The sequence below is a fragment of the Monodon monoceros genome, unplaced genomic scaffold, assembly GCF_005190385.1.
Source record: "Monodon monoceros isolate NGI ecotype Baffin Bay Population unplaced genomic scaffold, NGI_Narwhal_1 Super_Scaffold_13, whole genome shotgun sequence".
In the NCBI taxonomy this organism is placed as follows: Eukaryota; Metazoa; Chordata; class Mammalia; order Artiodactyla; family Monodontidae; genus Monodon; species Monodon monoceros.
Window position 1 is genome coordinate 1,798,604 of NW_021703769.1, and position 26,623 is coordinate 1,825,226.

The following is a 26,623-nucleotide window of genomic DNA, read 5'->3' on the forward strand; positions in this document are numbered from 1 at the left end:
CGTGCCTGAAATAGCGAGCGGGAAAGCAGCTCCAAGACCAGGACAGTCACTGCTCTTCCCCCCTCACCTGCTCTGACACCGGCCAGACCCTGGGGACCCACCTCGTGCTGGGCCCCTGTTCCCGCTGCCAAGAACCGGCTGTGACGGCGCCTCCAGGGGACCCCCTCCCCCACCGCAGAATGGACCCGCCCTCCTCACAGCCCCACAGTCCTTGGGATCAACCCCTCTGACAGTCACTCAGCAAACATGGGCCTGACTCTCCTCGGAGATGGAGAGCACCCCGAGGTCGGCCTCACACTCAGGCTGGGCCCCTGGAAGCCCAGCCTGGAGCCGGCACACAGAACGCACTCAGTCCGTGCTCGTTACATGAACCGAGCGCACGTCTAAACAGCTGACGATGTTTTTTGTGAACGTGGTTAGAACCTGCGCCCAAGGAGACATGAAAAAATCAAAGAAACAGCTTACACTTGCTTGGGTGCTACGTCACACCTTGAAAGTTCTCCCACAAAAGATAAAGTCTTGCCTCCTTCCCTGCTTCCTCTCTCCGTCCTCCATCTACCTACCCGACTACTCATCCATCCATCCTCCATCCATCTATCCATCCATCCATCCTTCATTTACAGGGATCCCTCCCTCCCTCTGTTAGGTGGGATCACGACCACCCGGTGAGGTGGCGAGAGGTCCTCTCAGCTGTTCATGAGATAAACGAACTCAGGGAGCGGGGACAGGCTTCCCCTGGAGGTGCCATCAGAGCCAGTTCTTGAAAGCAGAGTGTGGGGCTCACCAGACAGGGAAGCAGGGACAGGCACGATGTGGGTCCCCAGGGTCGGGGTGGTGCTGGGGCAGGTGAGGGGGAGAAGCACGGTGACTGTCCCAGGCTAGGAAGTGCTTTCCCTTCCTGCTCACTCTTTCGGTGATGTGGCCCTGCCCCATCTCACAGGTGGGGACGCTGAGACTCACGATGTCCCCAGTGGCACACAGCAAACCAGAGGCTGCTGGAGTGGCCACTGGGATTCCTGATGTGGGTTGGCGCCTCTGTGACGGATGAATGCGGACGGCTCCGTGTTGCCAAGGCAGCGACGTCAGCCAAGATGCCAGCAGGCCTCTTTCTGAATGTGGCACACAAGGTACCCAAGGGCACGGCAGCACCATCCTTAACCCGCTTCCCCCCGACAGCTGCACGGTCAGGATCCACCTCCACGTGTGTGGACAGGTGCATATGCTCAGACATCCATCGGGCCCTTGACGACAGGACCTCGCTCAGGGCAGGGGTCCCTCCTTCGCGACTGCTGTGCCTCCGGACCCCAGCAGGGAATAAGTGCCCCTCCCCCTTGCCCATCAAGGGCGGCTGGTCATCTCTGGTCACTGCTGCCTCGGCAGGGACGTGGCAGCGACAGGCTGGGGGCAGCACCAGTGCCAGGGTGGGTAGACCGACAAACCGAACCCAAACCTCAGGTCCCCACGTGCCCTCGGCGAGGGTCCTGCCCAGAGCATCCCGGATCCAGCTAGGCCTGAAGGCGCCCTTTGTGTTCAATTACACGAGCCAGTTATCCCTCTTTTTTGTCTGATCCGGTTGGAGCTGGTTTCTGTCCTCTGCCACAGAAGGGGGTCTGACCGCCCCACCTGTTACTGTCTTTCTTTTTGTGAGGGACATCATCACGGGAAGCAAAGTGGGACGAGCGGGCACCTAATGCAGGAGAGAACAGGACTCTGCTGACGTTTTCCCAGCACCCCTGGCCCCGACGCTCTGGGGCACCGATGGGGCCTGAGGGCAGACTCGGGGCCCGACTGTCGTGGCCTCAGTCGGGGTGTCGTGGTGAGGGCTCCGCCATCGAGCCTCGCCAGAGTAACCCCCACAGTGTAGACAGACACCATGCCCTCCGTCCGGTTCTGTCTTAGATTATTCCTTACAGCTAAGGCTTTCTTGTACTTCAATAAACACATTTAGAAGCGTTTATGCCGCTGCTATAAATGGCAAACGAGCATCACCTTCCACAAATAGAAATTAGTCCTAAACACGACTGTGTATTTTTAAAGGTTCATCTGTGAATGTCCAGGCCCAGTGCACGAAGCACATGGGGGGACCCAGGCCGATGGAGCCACGCGACGCCCCCCGCAGTGGCTGCCCGTCACCTCTCGCCATGTGGAGAGACACGCAGGCTGAGAGGGGCCTGCCCCACCCCCGGCTGGTAGGCTAACACGGAGCAGGTCCCAGGGCTCCTCTGCCAGGACCTGCCCTGGCTCTGCTCCCTGGGCAGAAGCAGAGGCCTACAGGCCACCGGTCCCGGGGCGGGTGGGGCCCGCTGGCCGCATGCTTTCTCCTCCACCGCCACCCATGGGGCCTCCCTGCTGCCCCCCAAAGCCACGGTGCCCTCCGGGCCGGTGCAGGGCTGTTCCGCCTGCCCTAGCACTCTGCTCGCCCCCATCAGCAAGGCCTTCCCTGCCTCCCTGAATAAAATACAATCTCTGCCCCACGGCCGCTCCCCCTGCCGGCTGCCCGCTCTCCCGAGACTCTGCTTCACTTCTCAGCGTCAGCGTGGCCGCCCTCCGCCGGCTCCTGCCCCACGAGGAGGGCTCCAGAGCCCAGAACTTCACACTCAGTGCCGTCTCCCCGGCGTCTACAACACGCCTGCACGCTGTCCGTGGGTGGCGGGGACGATGCCGCCCTCCCTGGGCGCTGGCGGTGACTGTCTGTGGGCACAGCTCAGCGAGGCCGGGGCCACAGCTTGGATCGGTCTGCCCCAGGGCAGCCGGGCACAGGACAGGGGTGGGCATCAGGGATGCCCCTCGGGCTGACCCATACCACAGGTCTGGCAGCAGAGATGTTTCCAGAGCTCAGCAGGCGGAATGGGCGAGTGGGCTCCTAGGGGTCAGTGTTGAAGGGAGACCGCCTCAGGGCTGGCTGCCCTTGCAGGGCTGAGGCACCCAGAGTCCCACCGCGGGGCACGCACAGGCTCTGCCAGCCCGACGTGGAAGGCTCCAGCCAGCCTGGGGGATCTGGAGGTGGGAGCTGGGGATGCAGAGCAGGAGGCAGCCGGCTGGGTCTCCCACCTGACCACAAATTCACCTTTGCCACCCAGGCCCTGCTTCGCGCGGGCTGTCACGGGGAGGAAAACACACATGATCATAGCGCAGGAGCCCGCTGTCCGGCGCGGGCAGCTTCACCCTAAACGGGTCATGCATGGGCCACGGCGGGCGGGCCTGAGACGGACGGCGCTTGGCTGCTGGGGCCTCGGCTGCCCACCTCTGTTCCCACCCTGGTCTCGTCGGCCAGCAGGGATCACAGAGGTTATTCTTTGGGGGCAATAAAGACAAACCCAAATACAAGTCCCATCAGGAGCCTCAGAACATGGAAATAGGGCCTCTGTACATAAAGTGAAGGTAAGGCTCGAGACGGGACCACCTGGGCTAGGGCGGCCCCAATCCAGTGACAGGTGTCCTGGGGAGAGGAGATGAGGGCACAGGACACAGGGAGGAGGTGGCCACTCGAGATGGGGGCAGAGACTGGAGTGGCCACAAGCGAAGGATGCTGGCAGAAGCACAGGAGGTGTTCCACGACCCTCCAGAAGGAACCAGCACGGCCTGCGTTTGGGATCTCTGGCCTCCAGAGCTGGGAGAGCATGCGATTCTGTTGTCTGATGGCGCCCAGCGTGTGGTCACCCAGGAACCGCATAATGGCCTCGGGCTCACCCTTCCCAGGCCGCTGGAGGCATCTGAGATACCACCTTCCCCATGCTGGCCTTGCTCCAAGCAGATGGTGAGATTCCACTTGGAGAGGCTTCCCCTGAGACCCCGTGGCCTCACCGTCTGGGCTCTGTCCATCTCATCGCCCGGCGGGAAGGAGGCAGGCCCAGGGCTGGAAGGCTGGGAGGAGGGTCGTCACCCCAACCTCGCCTCTGGGACCAGCCGACACTGCACGGGGCTGAGCAGGAAACAGGAGGATTCATGCCCACAGCAAAGGGAGGGGCTTAACCAGAGAAGAGGAAGAAAAGTGTCGCCGTTGTCACGTGACTGACTGCAGCCAGAAGTCACTCGGTCTTTCTCGTCTCCTTAATCATAGAATCACAGCCTCTACACGGGGCCACCATGGGCTGCTGCCCTCAGAAGACAATGGAGAGAAACATGGGGACACATGCAGGTGTGTGTTATGCATGTATGTATGCACGTGCATGTTTGTGTACTAGTGCACACACGTGTATGTGACAGGCACATGTATACATGTGTGCAAGTATGCACACACGTGTGTATGTATCCATGTGTGCACGCACATGTGTATGTGCCTGTGAACGTGTGCACATGTGTGTGCCTGAGTGTGTGTTGTACAGACAACCACCACTAGAGGGCGGGCCGGTCCTGCTTTGCGGAGCAGGGTTGGGGGTCCTTCCTGGCCATGGCGGGGGCCGGAAGAAAATCCAGCAAGAAGGAAGAAACGGGGGCTGGGACCCAGTGGAACCCAGTGCCTCCCCGTGGATGGGGCCTCTGAGATCCAGGCCAGCTCAGTCTGGGCACCAGACTAGGCATCGCAGGAGCACTGGGGGGGACACGGGTCCAGGATCTGCTGTGGCTTTTGTTTCAGGAAGTATACTTTACAGACTTAATAACGGTCACTGTTTTCTCTTTTACCAAATCCCGTTGTGGAGGGGCATCTAGAGGCCGGGGGTGGGTGGGCAGGGCCCACGCACACCCCTGGGAAGCATCCCTGGACACAGACACACTCACATCTTAGCAGCAGGGCCTAGCATGGTTAAGAGTTTTGATATTTTCATTTAAAAAGCCTTCCTAGATGGCGGAGTAGAAGGACGTGCGCTCACTCCCTCTTGTGAGAACGCTGGAATCACAACTAACTGCTGAACGATCATCGACAGGAAGACACTGGAACTCACCAGAAAAGATGCCCCACATCCAGACACAAAGGAGAAGCCGCAATGAGACGGTAGGAGGGGCGCAATCACAATAAAATCAAATCCCATAACTGCTGGGTGGGTGACTCACAGACTGGAGAACACTTATACCATGGAAGTCCACCCACTGGAGCCCCACATCAGGCTTCTGAACCTGGGGGTCCGGCAATGGGAGGAGGAATTCCTAGAGAATCAGACTAGCGGGATTTGATTGCAGGACTTCGACAGGACTGGGGGAAACAGAGACTCCACTCTCAGGGGGCACACATAAAGTAGTGTGCGCACCAGGACCCAGGGGAAGGAGCAGGGACCCCATAGGAGACTGAACCAGACCTACCTGCTAGTGTTGGAGGGTCTCCTGCAGAGGCGGGGGGTGGCTGCGGTTCACCGTGGGGACAAGGACACTGGCAGCAGAACTTCTGGGAAGTACTCCTTGGCGTGAGCCCTCCCAGAGTCCACCATTAGCCCCACCAAAGAGCCGGGTAGTCCAGTGCTGGGCCACCTCAGGCCAAACAACCAACAGGGAGGGAACCCAGCCCCACCCAGCAGCAGTCAAGCGGATTAAAGTTTTACTGAGCTCTGCCCACCAGAGCAACAGCCAGCTCTACCCACCACCAGTCCCTCCCATCAGGAAGCTTGCACAGGCCTCAGCCTCACCCACCAGAGGGCAGACAGCAGAAGCAAGAACTACAATCCTGCAGCCTGTGGAACAAAAACCACATTCACAGAAAGAGAGACAAGATGAAAAGGCAGAGGGCTATGTACCAGATGAAGCAACAAGATAAACCCCAGAAAAACAACTAAATGAAGTGGAGATAGGGAACCTTCCAGAAAAAGAATTCAGAATAATGATAGTGAAGATGATCCAGGACCTCGGAAAAAGAATGGAGGCAAAGATCGAGAAGATGCAAGAAATGTTTAACAAAGACCTAGAAGAACTGAAGAACAAACAAACAGAGATGAACAGTACAATAACCGAAATGAAAAATACACTAGAAGGAATCAATAGCAGAATAACTGAGGCAGAATAATGGATAAGTGGGGATTCCCTGGTGGTGCAGTGGTTGAGAGTCCGCCTGCCGATGCAGGGGACGGGGGTTCATGCCCCGGTCCAGGAGGATCCGACATGCCACAGAGCGGCTGGGCCTGTGAGCCATGGCCGCTGAACCTGCGTGTCCGGAGCCTGTGGTCCGCAACGGGAGAGGCCACAACAGTGAGAGGCCCGCATACCACAAAAAAAAAAAACCCCAAAAAAACCCCGGATAAGTGACCTGGAAGACAGAATGGTAGAATTCACCGCCGTGGAACAGAATAAAGAAAAAAGAATGAAAAGAGATGAAGATAGCCTAAGAGACCTCTGGGACAACATTAAATGCAACAATATTTGCATTATAGGGGGTCCCAGAAGAAGAGAGAGAGAAAGGACCCGAGAAAATATCTGAAGAGATTATAGTCGAAAACTTCCCTAACATGGGAAAGGAAATAGCCACCCAACTCCAGGAAGTGCAGAGAGTCCCATACAGGATAAACCCAGGGAGAAACACGCCAAGACACATAGTAATCAAATTGGCAAAAATTAAAGACAAAGAAAAATTATTGAAAGCAGCAAGGGAAAAACAAATAACATACAAGGGAACTCCCATAAGGTTAACAGCTGATTTCTCAGCAGAAACTCTACAAGCCAGAAGGGAGTGGCATGATATACTTAAAGTGATGAAAGGGAAGAACCTACAACCAAGATTATCTACCGGGCAAGGATCTCATTCATATTCGATGGAGAAATCAAAAGCTTTACAGACAAGCAAAAGCTAAGAGAATTCAGCACACCAAACCAGCTCTACAACAAATGCTAAAGGAACTTCTCTAAGTGGGAAACACAAGAGAAGAAAAGGACCTACAAAAACAAACCCAAAAGAATTAAGAAAATGGTGATAGGAACATACATGTTGATAATTACCTTAAACGTGAATGGATTAAATGATCCAACCAAAAGACACAGGCTCGCTGAATGGATACAAAAGACAAGATCCTTATATATGCTGTCTACAAGAGACCCACTTCAGACCTAGGGACACATACGGACTGAAAGTGAGGGGATGGGAAAAAGATATTCCACGCAAATGGAAATCAAAAGAAAGCTGAGGAGCAATACTCATATCAGATAAAATAGACTTTAAAATAAAGACTGTTACAAGAGACAAGGAAGGACACTACATAATGATCAAGGGATCAATCCAAGAAGAAGATATAACGATTATAAATACATATGCACCCAACACAGCAGCACCTCAATACATAAGGCAACTGCTAACAGCTATAAAAGAGGAAATCGACAGTAACACCGTAATAGTGGGGGACTTCAACACCTCACTTACACCAATGGACAGATCATCCAAACAGAAAATTAATAAGGAAACACAAGCTTTAAATGACACAATAGACCAGATAGATTTAATTGATATTTATAGGACATGCCATCCAAAAACTGCATCTTAACACTTTCTTCTCAAGTGCACATGGAACATTCTCCAGGATAGACACCTTGGGTCACAAATCAAGCCTCAGTAAATTTAAGAAAACCGAAATCATATCAAGCATCTTTTCTGACCACAACGCTATGAGATTAGAAATCAATTACAGGGGAAAAAAAGTAAAAAACACAAACACGTGGATGCTAAACAAGACGTTACTAAATAACCAAGAGATCACTGAAGAAATCAAAGAGGAAATCAAAAAAATACCTAGAGACAAATGACAATGAAAACACGACGATCCAAAACCTACGGGATGCAGCAAAAGCACTTCTAAGAGGGAAGTTTATAGCTATACAAGCCCACCTCAAGAAACAAGAAAAATCTCAAATAAACAATCTAACCTTACACCTAAAGGAACTAGAGAAAGAACAAACAAAACCCAAAGTTAGCAGAAGGAAAGAAATCATAAAGATCAGAGCAGAAATAAATGAAATAGAAACAAGAAAACAAGAGCAAAGATCAATAAAACTAAAAGCTGGTTCTCTGAGAAGATAAACAAAATTGATAAACCATTAGCCTGACTCATCAAGAAAAAGAGGGAGAGGACTCAAATCAATAAAAATAGAAATGAAAAAGGAAAAGTTAGAACAGACACCACAGAAATACAAAGCATCCTAAGAGACTACTACAAACAACTCTATGCCAATAAAATGGACAACCTGGAAGAAATGGACAAATTCTTAGAAAGGTGTAACCTTCCAAGACTGAGCCAGGAAGAAACAGAAAATATGAACCATCACAAGTAATGAAATTGAAACTGTGATTAAAAATCTTCCAACAAAGTCCAGGACCAGATGGCTTCACAGGTGAATTCTATCAAACATTTAGAGAAGAGCTAACACCCATCCTTCTCAAACTCTCCCAAAAAATTGCAGAGGAAGGAACACTCCCAAACTCATCCTATGAGGCCACCATCACCCTGATACCAAAACCAGACAGAGATACTACAAAAAAAGAAAATTACAGACCAATACCACTGATGAATATAGATGCAAAAATCCTCAACAAAATACTAGCAAACAGAATCCAACAACACATTAAAAGGATCAAACACCATGATCAAGTGGGATTTATCCCAGGGATGGAAGGATTCTTCAGTATATGCAAATCAATCAATGTGATACACCATATTAACAAATTGAAGAATAAAAACCATATGATCATCTCAATAGATGCAGAAAAAGCTTTTGACAAAATTCAACACACATTTATGATAAAAACTCTCCAGAAAGTGGGCACAGAGGGGACCTACCTCAACATAATAAAGGCCATATATGGCAAACCCACAGTAAACCTCATTCTCAATGGTGAAAAACTGAAAGCATTTCCTCTAAGATCAGGAAGAAGACAAGGATGTCCACTCTCGCCACTATTATTCAACATAGTTTTGGAAGTCCTAGCCACGGCAATCAGAGGAGAAAAAGAAATAAAAGGAATACAAATTGGAAAAGAAGAAGTAAAACGGTCACTGTTTGCAGATGACATTATACTATATAGAGAATCCTAAAGATGCCACCAGAAAACTACTAGAGCTAATCAGTGAATTTGGTAAAAGTTGCAGGATACAAAATTCATGCACAGAAATCTCTTGCATTCCTATACATGAATGATGAAAAATCTGAAAGAGAAATTAAGGAAACACTCCCATTTACCATTGCAACAAAAAAGAATAAAATACCTAGGAATAAACCTATCTAGGGAGACAAAAGACCTGTATGCAGAATACTATAAGACACTGATGAAAGAAATTAAAGGTGATACCAACAGATGGAAAGATATACCATGTTCTTGGATTGGAAGAATCAATATTGTGAAAATGACTATACTACCCAAAGCATTCTACAGATTCAATGTAATCCCTATCAAATTACCAATGGCAGTTTTTAAAGAGCTAGAACAAAAAATCTTAAAATTTGTATGGAGACACAAAAGACCCGAATAGCCAAAGCAGTCTTGAGGGGAAAAAATGAAGCTGGAGGAATCAGACTCCCTGACTTCAGACTCTACTACAAAGCAACAGTAATCAAGATAATATGGTACTGGCACAAAAACAGAAATACAGATCAATGGAAAAGGACAGAAAGCCCAGAGATAAACCCATGCACCTATGGTCAACTAATCTATGACAAAGGAGGCAAGGATACACAATGGAGAAAAGACAGTCTCCTCAATAAGTGGCGCTGGGAAAACTGGACAGCTACATGTAAAAGAATGAAATTAGAACACTCCCTAACACCATACACAAAAATAAACTCAAAATGGATTCGAGACCTAAGTGTAAGACCAGACACTATAAAACTCTTAGAGGAAAACATAGGAAGAACACCCTTTGACATAAATCACAGCAAGATCTTTTTTGATCCACCTCCTAGAGCAATGGAAATAAAAACAAAAATAAACAAATGGGACCTAGTGAAACTTCAAAGCTTTTGCACAGCAAAGGAAACCATAAACGAGATGAAAAGACAACCCTCAGAATGGGAGAAAATATTTGCAAACGAATCAACGGACAAAGGATTAATCTCCAAAAATATATAAACAGCTCATGCAGCTCAATATTAAGAAAACAAACCCAATCCAAAAATGGGCATAAGACCTAAATAGACATTTCTCCGAAGACGACATACAGATGGCCAAGAAGCACATGAAAAGCTTCTCAGCATCACTAATTATTAGAGAAATGCAAATCAAAACTACAATGAGGCATCACCTCACACCAGTTAGAATGGGCATCATCAGAAAATCTACAAACAGCAAATGCTGGAGAGGGTGTGGAGAGAAGGGAACCCTCTTGCACTGTTGGTGGGAATGGAAATTGGTGCAGCCACTATGGAGCACATTATGGAGGTTCCTTAAAAAACTGAATATAGAACTACCATACGACCCAGCAATCCCACTCCTGGGCATTTATCTGAAGAAAACCATAATTCCAAAAGACACGTGCACCCCAATGTTCATTGCAGCACTATTTACAATAGCCTGGTCATGGAAGCTACCTAAATGCCCATCGACAGACGAATGGATGAAGAAGATGTGGCACGTGTATACAATGGAATATCACTCAGCCATAAAAAGGAACGAAATTGGGTCATTTGTAGAGACATGGATGAATCTAGAGACTGTCATACAAAGTAAGTCAGAAAGAGAAAAACAAACTATCGTATATTAACGCATATATGTGGAATCTAGAAAAATGGTACAGATGAACCGGTTTGCAGGGCAGAAATAGAGACACAGATGTAGAGAACAAACGTATGGACACCAAGGGGGGAAAGTGGCACGGTGGGGTGGTGCTGTGATGAACTGGGAGATTGGGATTGACATATATACACTGATATGTATAAAATGGATAACTTATGAGAACCTGCTATATAAAAAAATAAATAAAATAAAATTAAAAAAAAAGAAGAATCAATATGAGACGGTGGTAATGTATAAATAGATAAACAGAACAACAATGAAAGGAAACATAACTGGCATCTTGAACTTCCTTTCAGAATCCTAAAATGCACCTCTAAAAATAGGTATTTTATACCTAAATCCTTAGTTTATGTCATGTTTAACGTCCATTAAAGCTCAAAAATTAAATATAAAAATAAATAAAATAAAAAGCCTTCCTCCGGGCCTTGATCCTTGGCCTTACTGTGCATTTCACGGTTTACGCGAGGCCGGGTGAGGGAGCCCTGCAGGAGCGGACTGCCTGGGGCTGTTTTCGGTGCTGCTCTAGCGCCGCCTGCTGGTGACTCCACAGACCACACTCAGCCTCCACCCCGACCTCGGACCAGCCCTGGGGAGTAGGGGCGTCACACCCTCCGCACTCTGCAGGTGACCACACTGAGTCTTTGGTGGGCCAGGTGGCTCCCTCAGGGTCCGGGCTGGTGAGCCGTGTGCCTGGGGCCTGGCAGTTGGAGGCTGGATCCCAGCAACCGGCTTCCTGGGACTAAGAGATGACCCTGGGCCCAGCTCTGGACTGGCCGGCGTTCCTCCTCCACCTTTGCTCTCCCTACCGACACGCCCACCCCAGTGGAGCGGGAAGGAGGTGGGTGGGGGAGTGGGCGGCCCGCTGAAGGATGGTTGGCGACAGCCGCTTGCCACCCGTGGGTGTACCGAGCAGGTGCCCCCGCCGGCCACCCTGGGCCGCTGTCCAGCAGTACCCCCTGCTCCTGCCGGGTGCAGATCCCCTGGAGCCGGGCAGCGGTGGTGCCGAAGTGAGTTCATTAAAACGCGATTTGCCGTTTTCAAGTTCAAGAGGAGGGAAGAAAACCGCAAGCGGGTGTCCCTGGGGTTTTCACTCACCTCCCCGTAGCTCAGCATTTAAATTTTGCAGAACATCCATCAATAATGCATCTGGCTGGCCTGCCCCAGAAAAGCATCAAAGATTCCCGCACCCTGCGCGCTCTCAGCCCTCTCCTCGCAGGGCCACCAGGACACGCAGCCAGCGGTGCAGCTTGGACCCCACCGTCCCCACTGCTCCCGGGGCTGGGTCAGCCTGTGCCCAGTGCCGAGGGTCACTGCTGGGAGACAGAGCACACCAAGGGCCGGGCCTCCTGCCTGTGTCTGGTTCTCGTGTGCTCAGCCCTCGGGTGTCCGCCCAGGGCCCGAGAACGTGACTGGGGACCCACGAGATGGGCCCTGGGGGAGGAGGAGCCCCAAGACTGATGACCTTGTTCACTCAAGTGCATCGAGACTTATCCCAAAAGGTGTGGGGAGTGTGGCCGCCGTGGAAAACTGGCTGCAGGTCCTGGGAAGTTACATGTTACGACCTCAAGTCCACAGCTAGGCGTGCACCCGAGAGAACAGCAACAGGCGTTCAGGCAGGTGCTGTACCTGTGCTCACAGCAGCACCCGTCACGGGGGAAGCAGCCCAAACGTCCACCAACAGACGAGGGGACGAGCAAAGTGTGGCCTGTCTGTGCGGCGGAAAAGGAGGGACGCACTGACCCCGGCTACAACATGGACGAACCTCGAAAACATGGCGCTCAGCAAAAGCGGCCAGACCTGCAAAGGCCCTGGGGCAAGGGCTCACTGTGGCCAGCGAGTGGGGAAGCGGGCGCTGGAGGGTGGACAGGGAGCAGGGGCCACGTGGACTCCACTCTGGGGAGATGGGCAGGCACAGGACGGTTTGAGAAGGCAGCGACGACCGGATTTGCATGTGGACACGATCCCCTGGCTGCTGACTGGGGACAGACTGTAGGGCGGGGGCGGGGCTGGGAGACCGCCTGGGCGGGTGCCATCCTGGTCTAAGCAGGAGGTGGCGGCAGCTTTGGCCGAGTGCCAGGGTGCGGGTGACATGTAAAAAAGGAAGAAACAGGGTACCTCGATGGGCCAGCCCGGTGAGTTTGCACACAGACTCGGCGGGGAGGGGGTCCTGGCCACTGAAGGGTGTGGGGAAGCTGCATGCTGGGTCCTACACGTGTCGTCGGCAGAGTGAACACGTAGGGACACCCTTCGCTTCTGCCAGGAAGTACACATGCTCCCTTTCCTTGAGACGCACGGCCCTTCTCCCTCTTTCGTTCCCACTCTGCACTGTGGCTTTTTTTTTTTTTTTTTTTTGCAGTACACAGGCCTCTCACTGTCGTGGCCTCTCCCGTTGTGGAGCACAGGCTCCGGACGCGCAGGCTCAGCGGCCATGGCTCACGGGCCCAGCCGCTCCGCGGCATGTGGGATCTTCCTGGACCGGGGCACGAACCCGTGTCCCCTGCATGGGCAGGCGGACTCTCAACCACAGCGCCACCAGGGAAGCCCTTCATCGTGGCTTTTAAGAGGAGCAGGAGCTGGCCTGGGCCTGGAGTCTGGAGCCGCCAGGAGGATGGACCGGGGGCACCGCCAGGCATAGGCCAGCCTCTTGCTGCCTCGGGGAAAGGCAGCCTGGCATCCAGAGGCTCCGAACGTGAATCCAGAACTTGGGATTTGTGTACAGAAGTCTGCTTAAATGCTGGCCAAGTTTAAACAACAACAACAAAAAGACAATAAGAAAACACATCTTGGGGCTGAATCTGTCTCTAGGCTGCTGATTTGAGGCCCTGTATCTGGCTGACAAGAACAAGTCAAGGGCACGGGTGAAATCCCTGCTCCTGCTTTGTAAGGAACTGGCCACCACGGTATCGCCCAGGAGTGGCTCTGGGGCCACGTGGTGTCTGCCATTGCATCAGGAAAGCAGCCATGTGTGTAAATAAGTGGGCATGGCTGTGTGCAAATAAAACTTTATGTACAAAAACAGCTGCTCAGATGTGGCCGACCCCCAGCCAGCACTCCTCTGACCTCTGCCCTCCTCGGGAGCCAGGAGGGGTCAGACTCCTGTGCTGGGACCCCCGTGTCCAGAACCCTCACACTCCTCGGCTTCTGCCCACTTCAGGGGTCAGAGTTCATGCCGTCCGCGCTTGTCGTCACCTTTGGCTGCACCGTTCCCACTCGGCACGCCCTCACCTTCCTCCTGCACGGCTGCCTGAGCCCTACTCTACCTGCACCAGGTGTAGGTTAGACACAGTGCAAACGTACAGTAAGAGAGTGGCCTCCCCGGGCCCCTGCCCTCCAGCCAGGCCTCCGAGGAAGAGGCAGAGGAGGGGGATGCAAAGGGGCAAGAAAGCAGTGAGGACTTCCTGGAGAAGGTGGGCAGGTTTGGCTGGGGTTGGGGAAAAGCAGGGGAAAGGTGGGTGATGGCTGGCTGGTCCGGCCAGAGCTCCCATCCCAAGGTCTGACCACCATCCCGCCATCCATGGGGGGCAGCCCCCAGCTGCTCTCATGGGAGGCCCAGCCCTGGACCTGCCTCCATGGCCCCTCTGCAGCCTGGAGCCGTAAGCCCCTGGGGACAGCGCCAGGCCTGCTTACCCACCACAGACGCCGCATCCCTGAGCTGATGCTCGAGGACAGATGCAGGTCCCAGCCTGGCTCAGTGAACAGGTGCGGCTGGGAAAGCACCACCTGCAGTCACACTGTGTGCTGGGAGGCCCCAGAAAGCAGATACGGGGCTGAGGGCTTGAGCCGCTCCCGGGTGTGCTCTGTGGGCTGCATACATGGCTTTGATGGCTCCGTACCATGTGGAGAGAGTCCAACGGGGAACTCAGCTCAGACAGGGCCTTTCATTTTGCAACTTTTCCATCTTTCTTTATAGGAAATGCTGTCTTCTGCTTTCTCTGGGGCTTATTTCTTCCTGTGATAATGTTAAGTAGAGGCTGGCAGGAGATGGCGTCTGGAACGCCCTGGAAATGGCTGAGAACCAGATGTGTTAAAGGTAGTTAAAGGCAGTGCCCCTGTGTGCTCTGGACGCTCACGTCTCTGCTGGGGAAGTCCTCAGCGCAGTTGCAGCCCTGGCGCTGGTCCCCGGGCACTTACACACTGGTCACCTGAGACACTGCCCTGCACCATCTCAGCGGTTAAAACTCTCCCTGAAAGATGCCAAGAGTAGAGCCCAGCAGGTTTCTTCTGGAACGTCTTGCCCCTTGGAGCTCAGGACTCCGTGTCTGCGAGACCATCCTGTGAGTCAGGAGACCCTCAGATGGCCGGGCGAGGCGAGTCTCAGAGGGAAGTTGGAGGCCCGAGACCTGCCTTGGGCTACTTTTCTCCTTCCCTCTATTCTCTTTTTTGGGGGAGAGCAATGACTTCAGGGGTGAGAACCCAATGTGAGGCGGGTCAGTGGCACATTCGCTTCAATCGGTAATTTTTTTCTCTGAGACCACAAAGCCGCATTTGGTGTCTTAAAAGCAGCGTTCGGTAAAAACGATTCAAGAATCGGCCAGTGGGACACACTGAACTCCGCCTGTTCCAAGACCACCGTTGCCCCCTACCTCCCAACCCCTGATACAGTCTTACAGAGAGCTCATTTTCTAGGAAAGCACATTTTCGGAATTTCCCATGTGGCCTGTCACGACGCGTCTCGGGAAGCAAGGGGGTGATGCCTGTCTCGTCACCAAAGGACCACTTTCCACCTGAGCTGGGTCACGGGAGTAAATGAGCTAAAGTCGGCAGTGGCCATGGTAGTCATCGGCCCTGGAACGAAGCTGTCTTCATCACTCATCGCTCTCCGTGACACCGTTTCATCTGATCACCACGTAGGGTGGAGACCCGCGAAAAATATAGGAAGTGTTGGCTTTGCTTTCTTAAAAGTCCTGTGAACCATGAGACTGTGAATTCGGCCCGCCCTTGTCTGGGACAAGTTTCAAGAAGGTGAGCAGCCCGCAGCTAGCAGGCACGAGGACAGAGCAGGACGGGCCCCCTCCTGTGGGCAAACCTCGCCGGGGACCACGAGGAAGTGGGTCTGAGGACAGCGGTGGCTCCGGGGACGTGGCAGAGCAGAGACACCCGCCGCCCCACCAGAGCACCTCCGGTGACATGACACAAGAGACACTCAGCCACTCCCGTATCATCCCAGGCTCTCCTGACATTCTAATCATGTAGAAACGCTCAGTTTACATAGGGCTGCCTAATTAGACACGGCAGAAATTATGTCTGTGGATTTTCCCCTTCCTAACGATGAGTTACTCTGCTGGTTCTGAAATAAGTGTCTGCAGGATTTCCCCCCAAAGATGTTTCTGTTCACAGGGGCAGGGCATCAGCGTCCCTCAGAGAGAGAAGAGAGGTGCTGTCCATGGCCCTTTGCGCGTCTGGTCACGTGGACGTCCAGCCAAAGCCACGGAAGCTGAGGCACTGGCCACGTGGGGGAACCACGTGGGAAGGATGCGGCAGGCTGGGTTCCAGCTCACAAGGAGCCTTCAGGGTGCCCGGCGTGGCCTCATCCCCAAACACACAGCTGAGGCCCCGCAATGTCTGTTTCCAAGTCAAGACACGCTGGCCGCTGCCAGCCAGAGGGGCCGAGCGTCCCACCCACGGGAGCAGCTTAGGACAGAAAGTGGACAACGTAGTGGACGGACATCTGGACACTGGCTGCCCCAGAGGGCTTGTCTTTAGTGCAGTTAGTAACGAGGGTGCATCACCTTGCTCCCTCCCTCTCCCCGCCACCCACATGGATGCACATCTCCTCGGGGGAGGCTTCGAGCCAGCCCCCCGCACCTATCCTCCAGCCCACCGCACTGCATGGCTCCAAGCCTCAGGCCACTGTCCCCACGTTCCCAGCTCCCACTGGTCCTGGGTCCCTGCGCGGCCCCTCCCTCTGGGCCTCCAGCTCAGCCGTCCACACTCTCCTCGCGCTAACCTCGTCTGACCTGGGCCCTGGGGACTGAGCCGTGTCTCGGCCCCTCCCCGTGTCTCTCCTTGCCCCTCAGCTGGAGCTGGGGACACTGGCCACCCACCTCGGATCACATGCTCCCTTATGGGGACGCCGCCCCAAGAGCGGGAGGCAGAGGTGCTGGGAGAGAGATCCATGCACGTGACATGGGCCGTGCGGGCCCACAGGAGGTGCTTCTGTTCCCAGGGAGCGTCGCACGTACACTCGGCAGCTGGGCCTCCTTCCCACTGGCCACTCCAGGGTCCACGGACCATCTGAGGTTCCCAACGCCTGGACACGGATCCCCCCCGGTACTTGGGACAGTTTTGACGGTGCATCCAAGTGGCGAGAAGTCAGACGGACTCATAGTGGGAGATGGTTCCCGCTTCAATTCTGGGCCAGGAAAAGCTCAGTCTGGGGCCTGTGTTATGGGAGGTTAACCCTCCTTATGGAGACTGAGAGAGGAAGGGGCAGGGGAAGAACGGAGGGAGGGGGGAGGCCTAGGGTTCAGATCTCGGAAAGGACACACTGGTGGGCGGAATCTCACACACCCCGCCTCCCCGCGTTCCCCCCCCCAACCCCCGCCCCAGCCAGCAGCCCAGCACAGGCTGAGGGCAGGGAGCCGCCTGCGTTCAAATGCCAGTCTTCCCTTCCCCGCTGTGTGACTCTGGGCAAGCTTCTTCCCTCTCTGTGCCTCGGCTTATCCATAAACAGAGACTACACTGAAGCACCTGGATTCCTGAGCAGAAAGAGGAGAGGCGGCGGCTGAGGCAGGAGGAGACCCCTGGGCATGTGTCCAGGTTTGGGACAAGCAGGGCTGTCCCCGCTGGAGCAGGGCCCTCATGGTAGCGGTGGCGCCAACAGCTACCACTTCTCGAGCAGCTTTGACGCACCAGGCGCGGAGCCCAGCCTCAGGCCTGGCCCGGCCCCCCGAGCCTGTGGCAGGAGGGAACCCCCAGCAGAGGAGATAAGCCCACATGGCGTCTCCCCTGCGCTGGGCTCTGCAGGAACTGGGCCGGTTCAGTGAGAGCAGAGGGAGTCAGGGAGGCCTCCCTGAGGAGGTGACGTCTGGTGAGAAGATGGAAAGGACCAGACGGCCAGAGAGGGGAAAGCTCGAGGCTGAAGGCTGCGTGTTCGGGGGCAGGCCACGGTGCGACGGGGCCTCAGAGCGCTGGTCCTGCCCGCCATCCTCCCCCGCTCCCTCTGTCCGGGGCTGTCCTTTCCGGGGCTGGGCCCTCCCAGGCTGCCCACCCCAAGCCCGAGGCCTCGGGGCGCAGCGGGGAAAGTGGCCAGGAGGAGCGGCCAGCGGCTGTCTCACGATCATTGCAGCCCACGGTCCGCGGACGCGCTAGCTAGTACAGACTTTCACTTGACCCGCCTGAGATCCAGCAACCACCTGCTCTGGGCGGAGGTGGGTGCACAGCTGGCGTGACTGGCCCAGCGGCCGCCCCAAAGGAGAGGCCAGGCCTCCGGGCGGGACTGAGCCAGGTGGGGGCCGGAGGACGCAGGGTGGAGCCAGGTGCCATCCGGCTGCTTCTGCCCACTCGGCGGGGCCGGTCCAGGAGCACCTGCCGGTCCCTCCGGTGCCGGGCAGCCAGGTGCTGCGCAGGGGCGCAGGGCAAGGATGGGGAAGGAGGGTCACCACTGGAGCCGGGAGGAAGGTCCGCGCGATTCTGCAGCGACCAAGAGCCTGAGACAGTGGGTGGCTCTGGAGGTCCTGGGTCTGCGTTAAGTGAGGGACGAGGCCACCAGGCTCCCTGAAGTGAGGGTGCACTGCCCGGCACACCCACCGGGATGTTCCACGGCCTCTGGTGTCCGCGGAGCAGGTGTTCAGGTTCGCTCCCGGGGAAGGAGGGGCCTCCAACGGCTGAGCCAGTGCTATGGCTCCCGCTCCAGGGCGAGTCGTGTCGCGGCGACAGCCCCGGCAGCTTGGTGCCGGCCACACTCATGGGACCTGATGGCTCGCCCAGCCGGGCAGGAACCTCGCACGTCATGTCCACCCGCCCGGCCAGCTCCCCGTGATCTGCAGGCCCGGCTCTCGGGGACCTTGCTGCCTGTCAGCCCCTCCCTGTCAGGTGCCGCTGTGGCACCGAGGAGGAGGGATCGCCCTCCGGGCCCAGAATGGGCTTGGCTGCCTCAGGCTCAGTTGCCAGACGAGGCAAAAAAAACCCAGGGACCGTTCAGTTATATGTAACTTCACACAAACAACTGACAATTTTTGGTATGAATAAGTCCCATGCAATATTTGGGACACACTTGCAGGAAACACGATCTGTGTTTGTCTGCAGCTCAGATCTAGCTGGGTGGCCTGTGTTTTACCTGGCAGGGTGGAGCCTCTCCTGGGGTGCCCCCTGGAAAGGGTTAAGAATCCAGGTTGCCGGGGGCAGGCATCGGGTTAAGAGATGCATTTCAGGGATGGTTCCTCCAGCCTCAGGATGGCACACGCCTCACCCAGGTGACACACGTTTCCATTTCTGAGATGAGGAAAACGAAGCTTCCTCGTGGCTAAACAGTGCTGACCATTACGGAAGGAGCTGGGGGTGTCCACGGGTGGCCCCAAGGCTGGATGAGGCCCACAGATGTGTGCCATTTGCCTTGCACAGGATTGTAAAAAGTGTCAACCTGAGGCCTTCCCTGCTGTCTGCTCCACTAAGGCCCTGGGGGGCAGACCCTCCCCAGGCCTCTCCACCCCCCCCTTCACGCCCCAGTGGGAATTCTGGCCTGTGGGCGTCCAGCGTTTCCAGCCCCAGCACCAGGGGAGGGCCTGGGCCCCGGGGGCCACGCCTCTCTTGAGACGCTGCGGCCCTGGGCAGTTAAGAGCCCCTGCAGCCCTGCCTTTCTCACCTGGAAAGAAATGCTACTACTGGAATTTCCCCCAGGGCGGTTTCAAGGACTAAGATGTGATAACGTGCGCTGCACAGTGCCTAGCCTAGCCCGCATGGACCTCCCGTGGGGTCCCTGGGGTGCCCCGGTGTCTAGAACAGGCTCTGCCCACGGGCGGGAGCTCGGCACACGCTTACAAAAGAATGGAAAATGAGCAGCAGAAATGCCCACGAAACGCTGGCGGTATTCCTCCTCCCACTGCTCCTGGCTGTCTGTCCCTCCCTCCACACCTGCTGGCTTGTTCATAAATAAATGCGAACCTAACGGCCCGCACCCCACCTGTTCAGGGAAGCAGGGGCGCGGCACCCAGAGCCGCCCTGCGTCTTCGGAACCGGCAGCTTCTCCGAGCTTTCTGAGGTGGGGCCTCTCCCTGCTCTGCAGACCCCCAGAAGGGTCCTCTGGGTGCTGCCCCTTTGTCCTCTAGACAGAGGCCCCAGAAACGCCTCTTTCCTTCTCCAAGGCCCGACATCGCAGCCAGGCTCCCAGCAGAGCCATGCAGCCGAGCGGCTCTTTATCTCTAACGGAGGTCCGGGTGCTACGGGCCCGCGGGCTGGGTACCGCCTGCTCCCCGCCTCTCTGTTTCCTGAACCTGAAGTCCACACTCATCAAGCAATGAACAGAAGCTCTTTAGAGGTGGCGGAGGCCCGTTGAGGCTGTGCCGGGCAGCGCGCGGGGATCTGCCTGCGTGGGAGGAGGACAGGCCCCTCTGCTGCTGGGCTGGGGCCTGAGGCCGCTGGGATCTTGGACTTCTGGTCTCCAGAACTGTCAGAGGCTAATTTCCTTTGTTAGGACAGCCCTGGGACACGCGTACAACTCCCTTCCCGGGACAGGACAGGGACATCCCTGATGCTCCACCCCCAGCCCCCACCCTCTGTGGACAGTACGCGATGCTCTTTCTTTATAACCCACGCCACTGCCTGAATTCGTTTATCTCGCGGGGACTAATCCCTCTTGCCTGTTTCTCCCTCCTGCAAAGTGAGCCCCACGCGAGCAAGGACACCACTCGCCCTGTTTGCTGCCGTCTGCCCAGCACCCTCGGCAGATTCGAGCACAAAGTCAGTGCTCAGTGAAAGTTTTTGATCGAAAGGAGGAGCCTGCTGAGTGGGATCTGTGATCGCTCGGAACCAGTTAGACGTCTGGTGTGCAGCGTTCAGGAAAAGCGGGTCCTTAGTCCCAAAGAGAAGAAAATATGATTGATTCTATCAGCCTCCAAGGCTCGGAGCAAGGCCACCTCTTCTGAGAAGCCTCCCCTGATTTCTCCATAGTTAGCTCCATTCATCTCACAACACCACTTTGTGGACACAATCCACTGCCTACACACATGATCCACTGTATATACATGTGATCTACCGCATATACATGCGATCCACTGCAACACACACGATCCACCGCAGGTACACGTGATCCACTGCATATACACATACGATCCACTGCCTACACACATGATCCACTGCATATACAGGTGATCCACTGCCTACACACGCGATCCACTGCAGCACACGCACTTAGGTTCTGCTCCCCACCCCTGGCCCTGGGGGCAGCCACCGTCTAACCAGCTCCACATCCCCTATGCCTCACACAGCACCCTGTCCCCACATCTGCTAAGTGAGGAAGGAGCAGGCGGGGCACTTGCTCGTGTTCAGGGGTCACTGTGCCCAAGTTCAGCCTTGACCCTGGACCTCAGACAGGAAGTTCCTTGGAGCAATGCTTCCAAAGCTGACCATGGAGAAGGACGTGTGCATGCGTGTGCGAGAGCATGTGTGAGTGTCTGCATTCATGCACAGGCCCCGGTCATACCACACTGCTCTCCCGAAAGGTGTGAAGACACCCTGAGTGAGGCTAGAGGCTGGAGAAACACTGTGGTACAGTCTTCTGGGGGCAATGGGGATGCCCTCCCTCCCGGGTCAGGTCGGGGACCCTGGGTGGGGAGAGACGGGGGATGGTTCGCCTCCCTGACGGCCCACCCCATGCGGCGTCACTATCCCCTCCGAGGGACCACCTCCCTAGCTGAGGGCAGCAGGCTTCTAGAAGCCGTACGGAGCAGCTCCTCATTCCAAGGGCCAACTGCAGGGCCCTGTCTGGGCCGAGCAGGCGCCCATCATGGTCCCGGGGAGGGTCCTGGGGCCTTGCTGGATCCTCTGGTACATGGGATGGAGGCCCCAGGTCCGCCTGAGGCCTGCTCTGAGCTCTGGGGGTTCTGGCCCACCTCCCCCATCGCACAACTCCACTGACACGGGTCCCAGAAGACGTATTTACACTGTGCAACTTAAGCCCCGCTGGGCACTGTCCCTGCCAAGCCTCACCCAGGTGGGACCACGCGGCCCAGTGCCTGGAGACACCCTGCTGTGCCTAGTGGGAAAGGTCCTCCTGCCCCGACGGCGGCGGCAGCACCAGCGCCCCCCCGCCCCCGCCCCCCCCCCCGCAGCGGCCTCCTCACCTCTCGGTCCAGGCCGGCCGCCACTGTCACGATGTCCCCTGTCTCGCTGTTGATGGTGAACATGTTCTGGGAGGGGCTCTGCGGGGTCTGAGTCATGATCCGGTAGCGCACCATCCCATTGGCCGTGGTACCATCGTCAGCGTCGCTGGCTGTGACCGTCATCACGTAGGTGCCTGGAACAGAGACGGCAGCCCACGTGGGACTCACCAACCACACCCGCTGCGGGCCCGCACCCGCACCCCAGCAGACATCAGCCAGGACCACGTCTCCCTGGAGGCTGGACGTGGTGTGAGTCCTTCCCCTCCCACGGGCTGGGGGCCTGCCAGGCCCTGGGAAGTGCCCCTGTCCCTCCCAGCCCCACACACTCCTGCAGAACCACTGGCGGGTTTCTTGCCGAGCTCAAGTCTGCTCTGAGGTCATCAGCGGGCAGAGAGATGGAGGCCCTGGATGAGGGAGAGCCGCCTGGGGACAGCGGAGCCAGCGATTCTGGCTCAGAACCCAGCACTCTCCCTCCTGAGCCACACGGCCCAAGGCGCTGGCTGGCAGTGTTTGCCGAGGATCCAGATCCCACGTGGAGGACTGCACGGCCGCGACTCGGCACGCGGTAAAAAAAACAGGGCTGGGTGTACAGAGGGGCATAACAGGCACTTGAGGAAGCTAAGTGAGAAGAGCCCCCTCGGGGGGGGGAGCTGTGCACACGGGGCACAGGGGCAGATGGAGTAGTAAATCCAGGGTGCGCGTGGACACGTGGTCACCTGCACCTCCGAGCCCGGCGGGGTGAGCCGCCCACGCCATTTCCCATCCACACGCCAGGGTTGAGGTCCGCAGGGGACGCTCCAGCATGGTGCCCTGGCTCCTGAGAGCGGCACGTGGGGCTCCTACAGGCATCCTCCCTTCCCCACGGCGGGAGGCCCTGGTTGGACAGCACACCCCTCCCCCGGCCACAGTGATCGGGTCCGCAGTGGGCACCTTACCCAGTCAGGGCCTGTGATCAAGGCGGAGGTGCTCGCCAGGGTTACTGGGAAACCAGCGTACTGTCCCTGCTGCTGGCCTTGTCTGGGTCAGCGTGTGAGGTTGGGGCTGTGGTCACTTTGTGCCACAAGGAAGGAAAGTGAAGGACAGGGCCAACTCGGAGGAAACAAAACCAAGAGAGGCTCGGGTGACCACTGCCTACCGGGCAGCCCCTGGGTCAAGCGGCACCTGAAGCTGTTGCCTCTATACTTAAAAAAATTAAGGCTTCTTTTATAAAGCGGTTTTAGGTTCACAGCACAATTGAGGAGAAGGTACCTTACAGACTCTGTACATGAACCGATATATTCCCCTTCTTGCCTCATGTCATTTCAGTTTGAGTTTTTATCACTTGCAACCCAGAGTTCTGACTGGCACAGGCGCCCGGCCCTGTGAGTGCCCCTGGAGTCGGGCATGGGGCCCTAGTCCTGAGCTGCGTGTCCTTCGCTCAGCTCTACGTTCCCAGGGCCCACAGGGGTGAGGGAGTGTGGGCACCATCCTCCACTGGGTCCTTTCTTGGGGGGTGCTGGCTTAAGCTGAGACTGAACTGGGCTTGGGGCGTGGCTGTGCAGCTGGGCCTCCAGGCCTATTGGGATCCAAGGTGGTGAGGGGTGGGTGTTTTAGTCATCAAGCATGCACTGGGCAACCTGCTCTGGACCAGCATGGTGCTAGGAACTGGGCAGACAGTGGTGGAGACACTTGCGTGGTCCGCGCAGGGAGCCTTTTCCAAATCCTACCAGTGTTCTGGCTGCGCGGATGTGTGTACAAAGCAGGCCCTCCTGCCTTCCCGCGTCCAACCCCACCGCAAGCAGCGAGGGCCTGACTGGGAATTGGCTTTAGCTTTCAGCTTTTACTGAGTAAAAGCTTCTCAAAGCAAATGCATTTTATACAACAGAAAGGAAAGCAAACGAAAGAGGAAAGTGGAAATCTGTTTACAGGCCACAGGTTTTCTATTCTCATCCACCAACCAGAGAGGAACAGGTCCAGGACCAGACTTTTCACACTGAAAGGACGGGAAGTCCCAGCCTGGGCGGGGCGGGACGCTGCAGGAAGCGAGGGCCCAGGAGCTCCAGGCCCGCAGCGCCTCCCTCCCCCCACTTGTTCAATCCACAGATTTACATAGTTTTTATCAAAATGTAATTCACGCATCAGAAAATTCACCCTTTTAAAGTGCACAAGTGCAATTGTCAATAGAGCGTATCTAACTCCAGAACATTCTGCCACCCCCAGAGAAAGCTGTATCTGTTAAGAGTCGCTCCCAGGACTTCCCTGGTGGTCCAGTAGGAAAAACTCTACACTCCCAGTGCAGGGGGGCTGGGTTCGATCCCAGGTCGGGGAACTAGATCCTGCATGCCTGCCGCAACTAAGAGTCCGCATGCTGCAACTAAGAAGTCTGCATACCACATGCTGCAACGAGGATCCTGCGTGCCACAACTAAGCATGCACGCATGAATGAAGGAATGAATGAGTTGCTCCCCCCTCCTCCCCAGCCCCCAGCAATGCTCATCTACTTTCTGTCTCCAGATTGGCGTTTTCTGAACACAGCTTATAAATGGAATCATATACTATGCGGCCTTTGTGTCTGGCATCTTTTGAGGAGCCTAACGTTTTCAAGGTTCACTCCTTTTTATGGCTGAATGACATTCCAGTGTGCGGGGATACTCAGCCCACAATTACTGAGTGAGCATTTGCTGTGTGCAGACACCAGGCTCTGTGCTCAGGATGTAGGAAGAGAACAAGCAGACAGACGAGGTCCCACCCTGAACATGCCAGTGAGGACAGAGAGAACAAACAGGGAGACACAGATCATCGCCAGCTGTGGTAAGTCCTTGGAAGGGGGAAGAACGCTCGCATGAATGAATATGTAGAATAATGAGGTACGTGGGGTGCTACGGAGGAAGCAGGGACGACCTGAGTGATGGGGGTGGTGGGGTAGGGAGGGGACGGGGGGTACTCTGGGCAGGAGGCCAAGGCCCTGGGGCAGAGAAGAGCTCCAAACGTTTGAGGAACCGGGGAAAGGGGGCATGTGATGGGGCTGGAGGTGGGCTGGGCCCACGGCGAGGATTCTGGACTTTACTCTAAGATCACAGGGCAGCATTTTCATCAGGAGAGCAGGTCAAATTTATGTTCTGAAGACACGCAGAGAACACAGACTGCACGCAGCCAGGAGTGCGGGGGCAAGGGCTGGTAGCGAGAACGCTAACTCAGTCACTGGATTTCATGGAGAACTGGTTGCAATCAGACCAAGATGCTGCAGACCCACTAGGACATTTATTCATTCACTCAACACGTCTTTATTAACTGTCTTCTAGGGGAAAAAATATGGAACTTCAGTGTTTTGAGAACCCCAGGAAAAACATTCATCAAACACACCCACCTAACTTCATGCGATGGCTATTCTCGAACAGTGTGTAAACCCAATTTATTTTATTTTATTTAATTTATTTATTTTTGGCTGCATTGGGTCTTTGTTGCTGTGTGTGGGCTTTCTCTAGTTGCAGCGAGGGGGGGTTACTCTTTGTTGCAGTGTGCGGGCTTTTCATTGCAGTGGCTTCTCTTGTTGCGGAGCATGGGCTCTAGGCATGCGGGCTTCAGTAGTTGTGGCATGTGGTCTCAGTAGTTGTGGCTTGCGGGCTCTAGAGCACAGGCTCAGTAGTTGTGGCACACGGGCTTAGTTGCTCCATGGCCATGTGGGATCTTCCCGGACCAGGGCTTGAACCCGTGTCCCCTGCATTGGCAGGCGGATTCTTAACCACTGTACCACCGGGGAAGCCCTGTAAACCCAATTTTAATGAATTTAATTATCAGTAGAATTTCCCCAGAGGCATTAAGTACTTGAAAGAAATCCAGGAGGTTCTGTTTTTAGCAAATGGTGGACAATGTTATTTTAAACCGATCTTCCTCCTGAGGAAAACTAGAAAAACCGGACCCAATGTGAAATAAAAACATCTCATTAAGGGCACTATAGAGATACCAATGGCACAGACTCAGGGAGGGCGGGGCGGGCCGGAAAGGAGAACCCGAGACCGGGGGCCGTCCTTCCTCTCAAGACATTTGCTGATTCCAGGGACTTCCTGGGCAGTACAGTGGTGAAGACTCCGTGCTCCCAATGGGGCCTGGGTTTGATCCCTGGTTGGGGAACTAAGATCCCGCATGCCACAACTAAAGATCCTGCGTGCGGCCACAAAGATCCCACATGCCGCAACGGCCAAAGACCCGGCACGGCCAAATAAATAAATAAATATTAAAAAAAAAAAGACATTTGCTGATTCCAAATCGGCTTCTGACAGCTGAAGAGCTACATGGAGCTTTCAACAGACTGATGGGAATGGGGGTAAAAACACTGAGCTCAGGGCCTGCCATATGAGGGTGGAGCCTGGAAAATGCTCGAGTCTTTGGGTTGGACCCGGAAGGGCAGCGCGCTGGGAGTGAGGGTGAACAGGAAAGGAACCGTCCTAGCCGACGGAGGCACAGCTCTATTAAGGTGACTTAGGCTCTGATATCTGAGGTTACCAGACTCCCCTGTCAGGAGCAAAAGCATATCCTTCATAGAAAAAGGTAACATCTTACCCTCAAGTCACCTCTACAATTTTTCATACACAAGGCACAGTACGTAACGAACCAGGCACACGAGAAGACAAAACCTGACTGAAAACAGAGAGAAAGCACTGACCAGGACGAGACCAGGGGAGATCCCAAT

At 55.1% G+C, this 26,623-nt stretch overlaps 1 protein-coding gene across 2 annotated transcripts in view; it reads right to left on the reverse strand.

Moving 5' to 3' along the window:
* The window catches only part of CDH4 (cadherin 4), a 558,830-nt gene that overhangs the window by 32,483 nt on the left and 499,724 nt on the right, over positions 1-26,623 (reverse strand). For both annotated transcript variants that reach the window (XM_029219930.1, XM_029219931.1), the window contains one exon: positions 21,916-22,088. In XM_029219930.1, the coding sequence (XP_029075763.1) occupies positions 21,916-22,088 (173 nt within the window). The remainder of the gene's footprint in view (positions 1-21,915; positions 22,089-26,623) is intronic.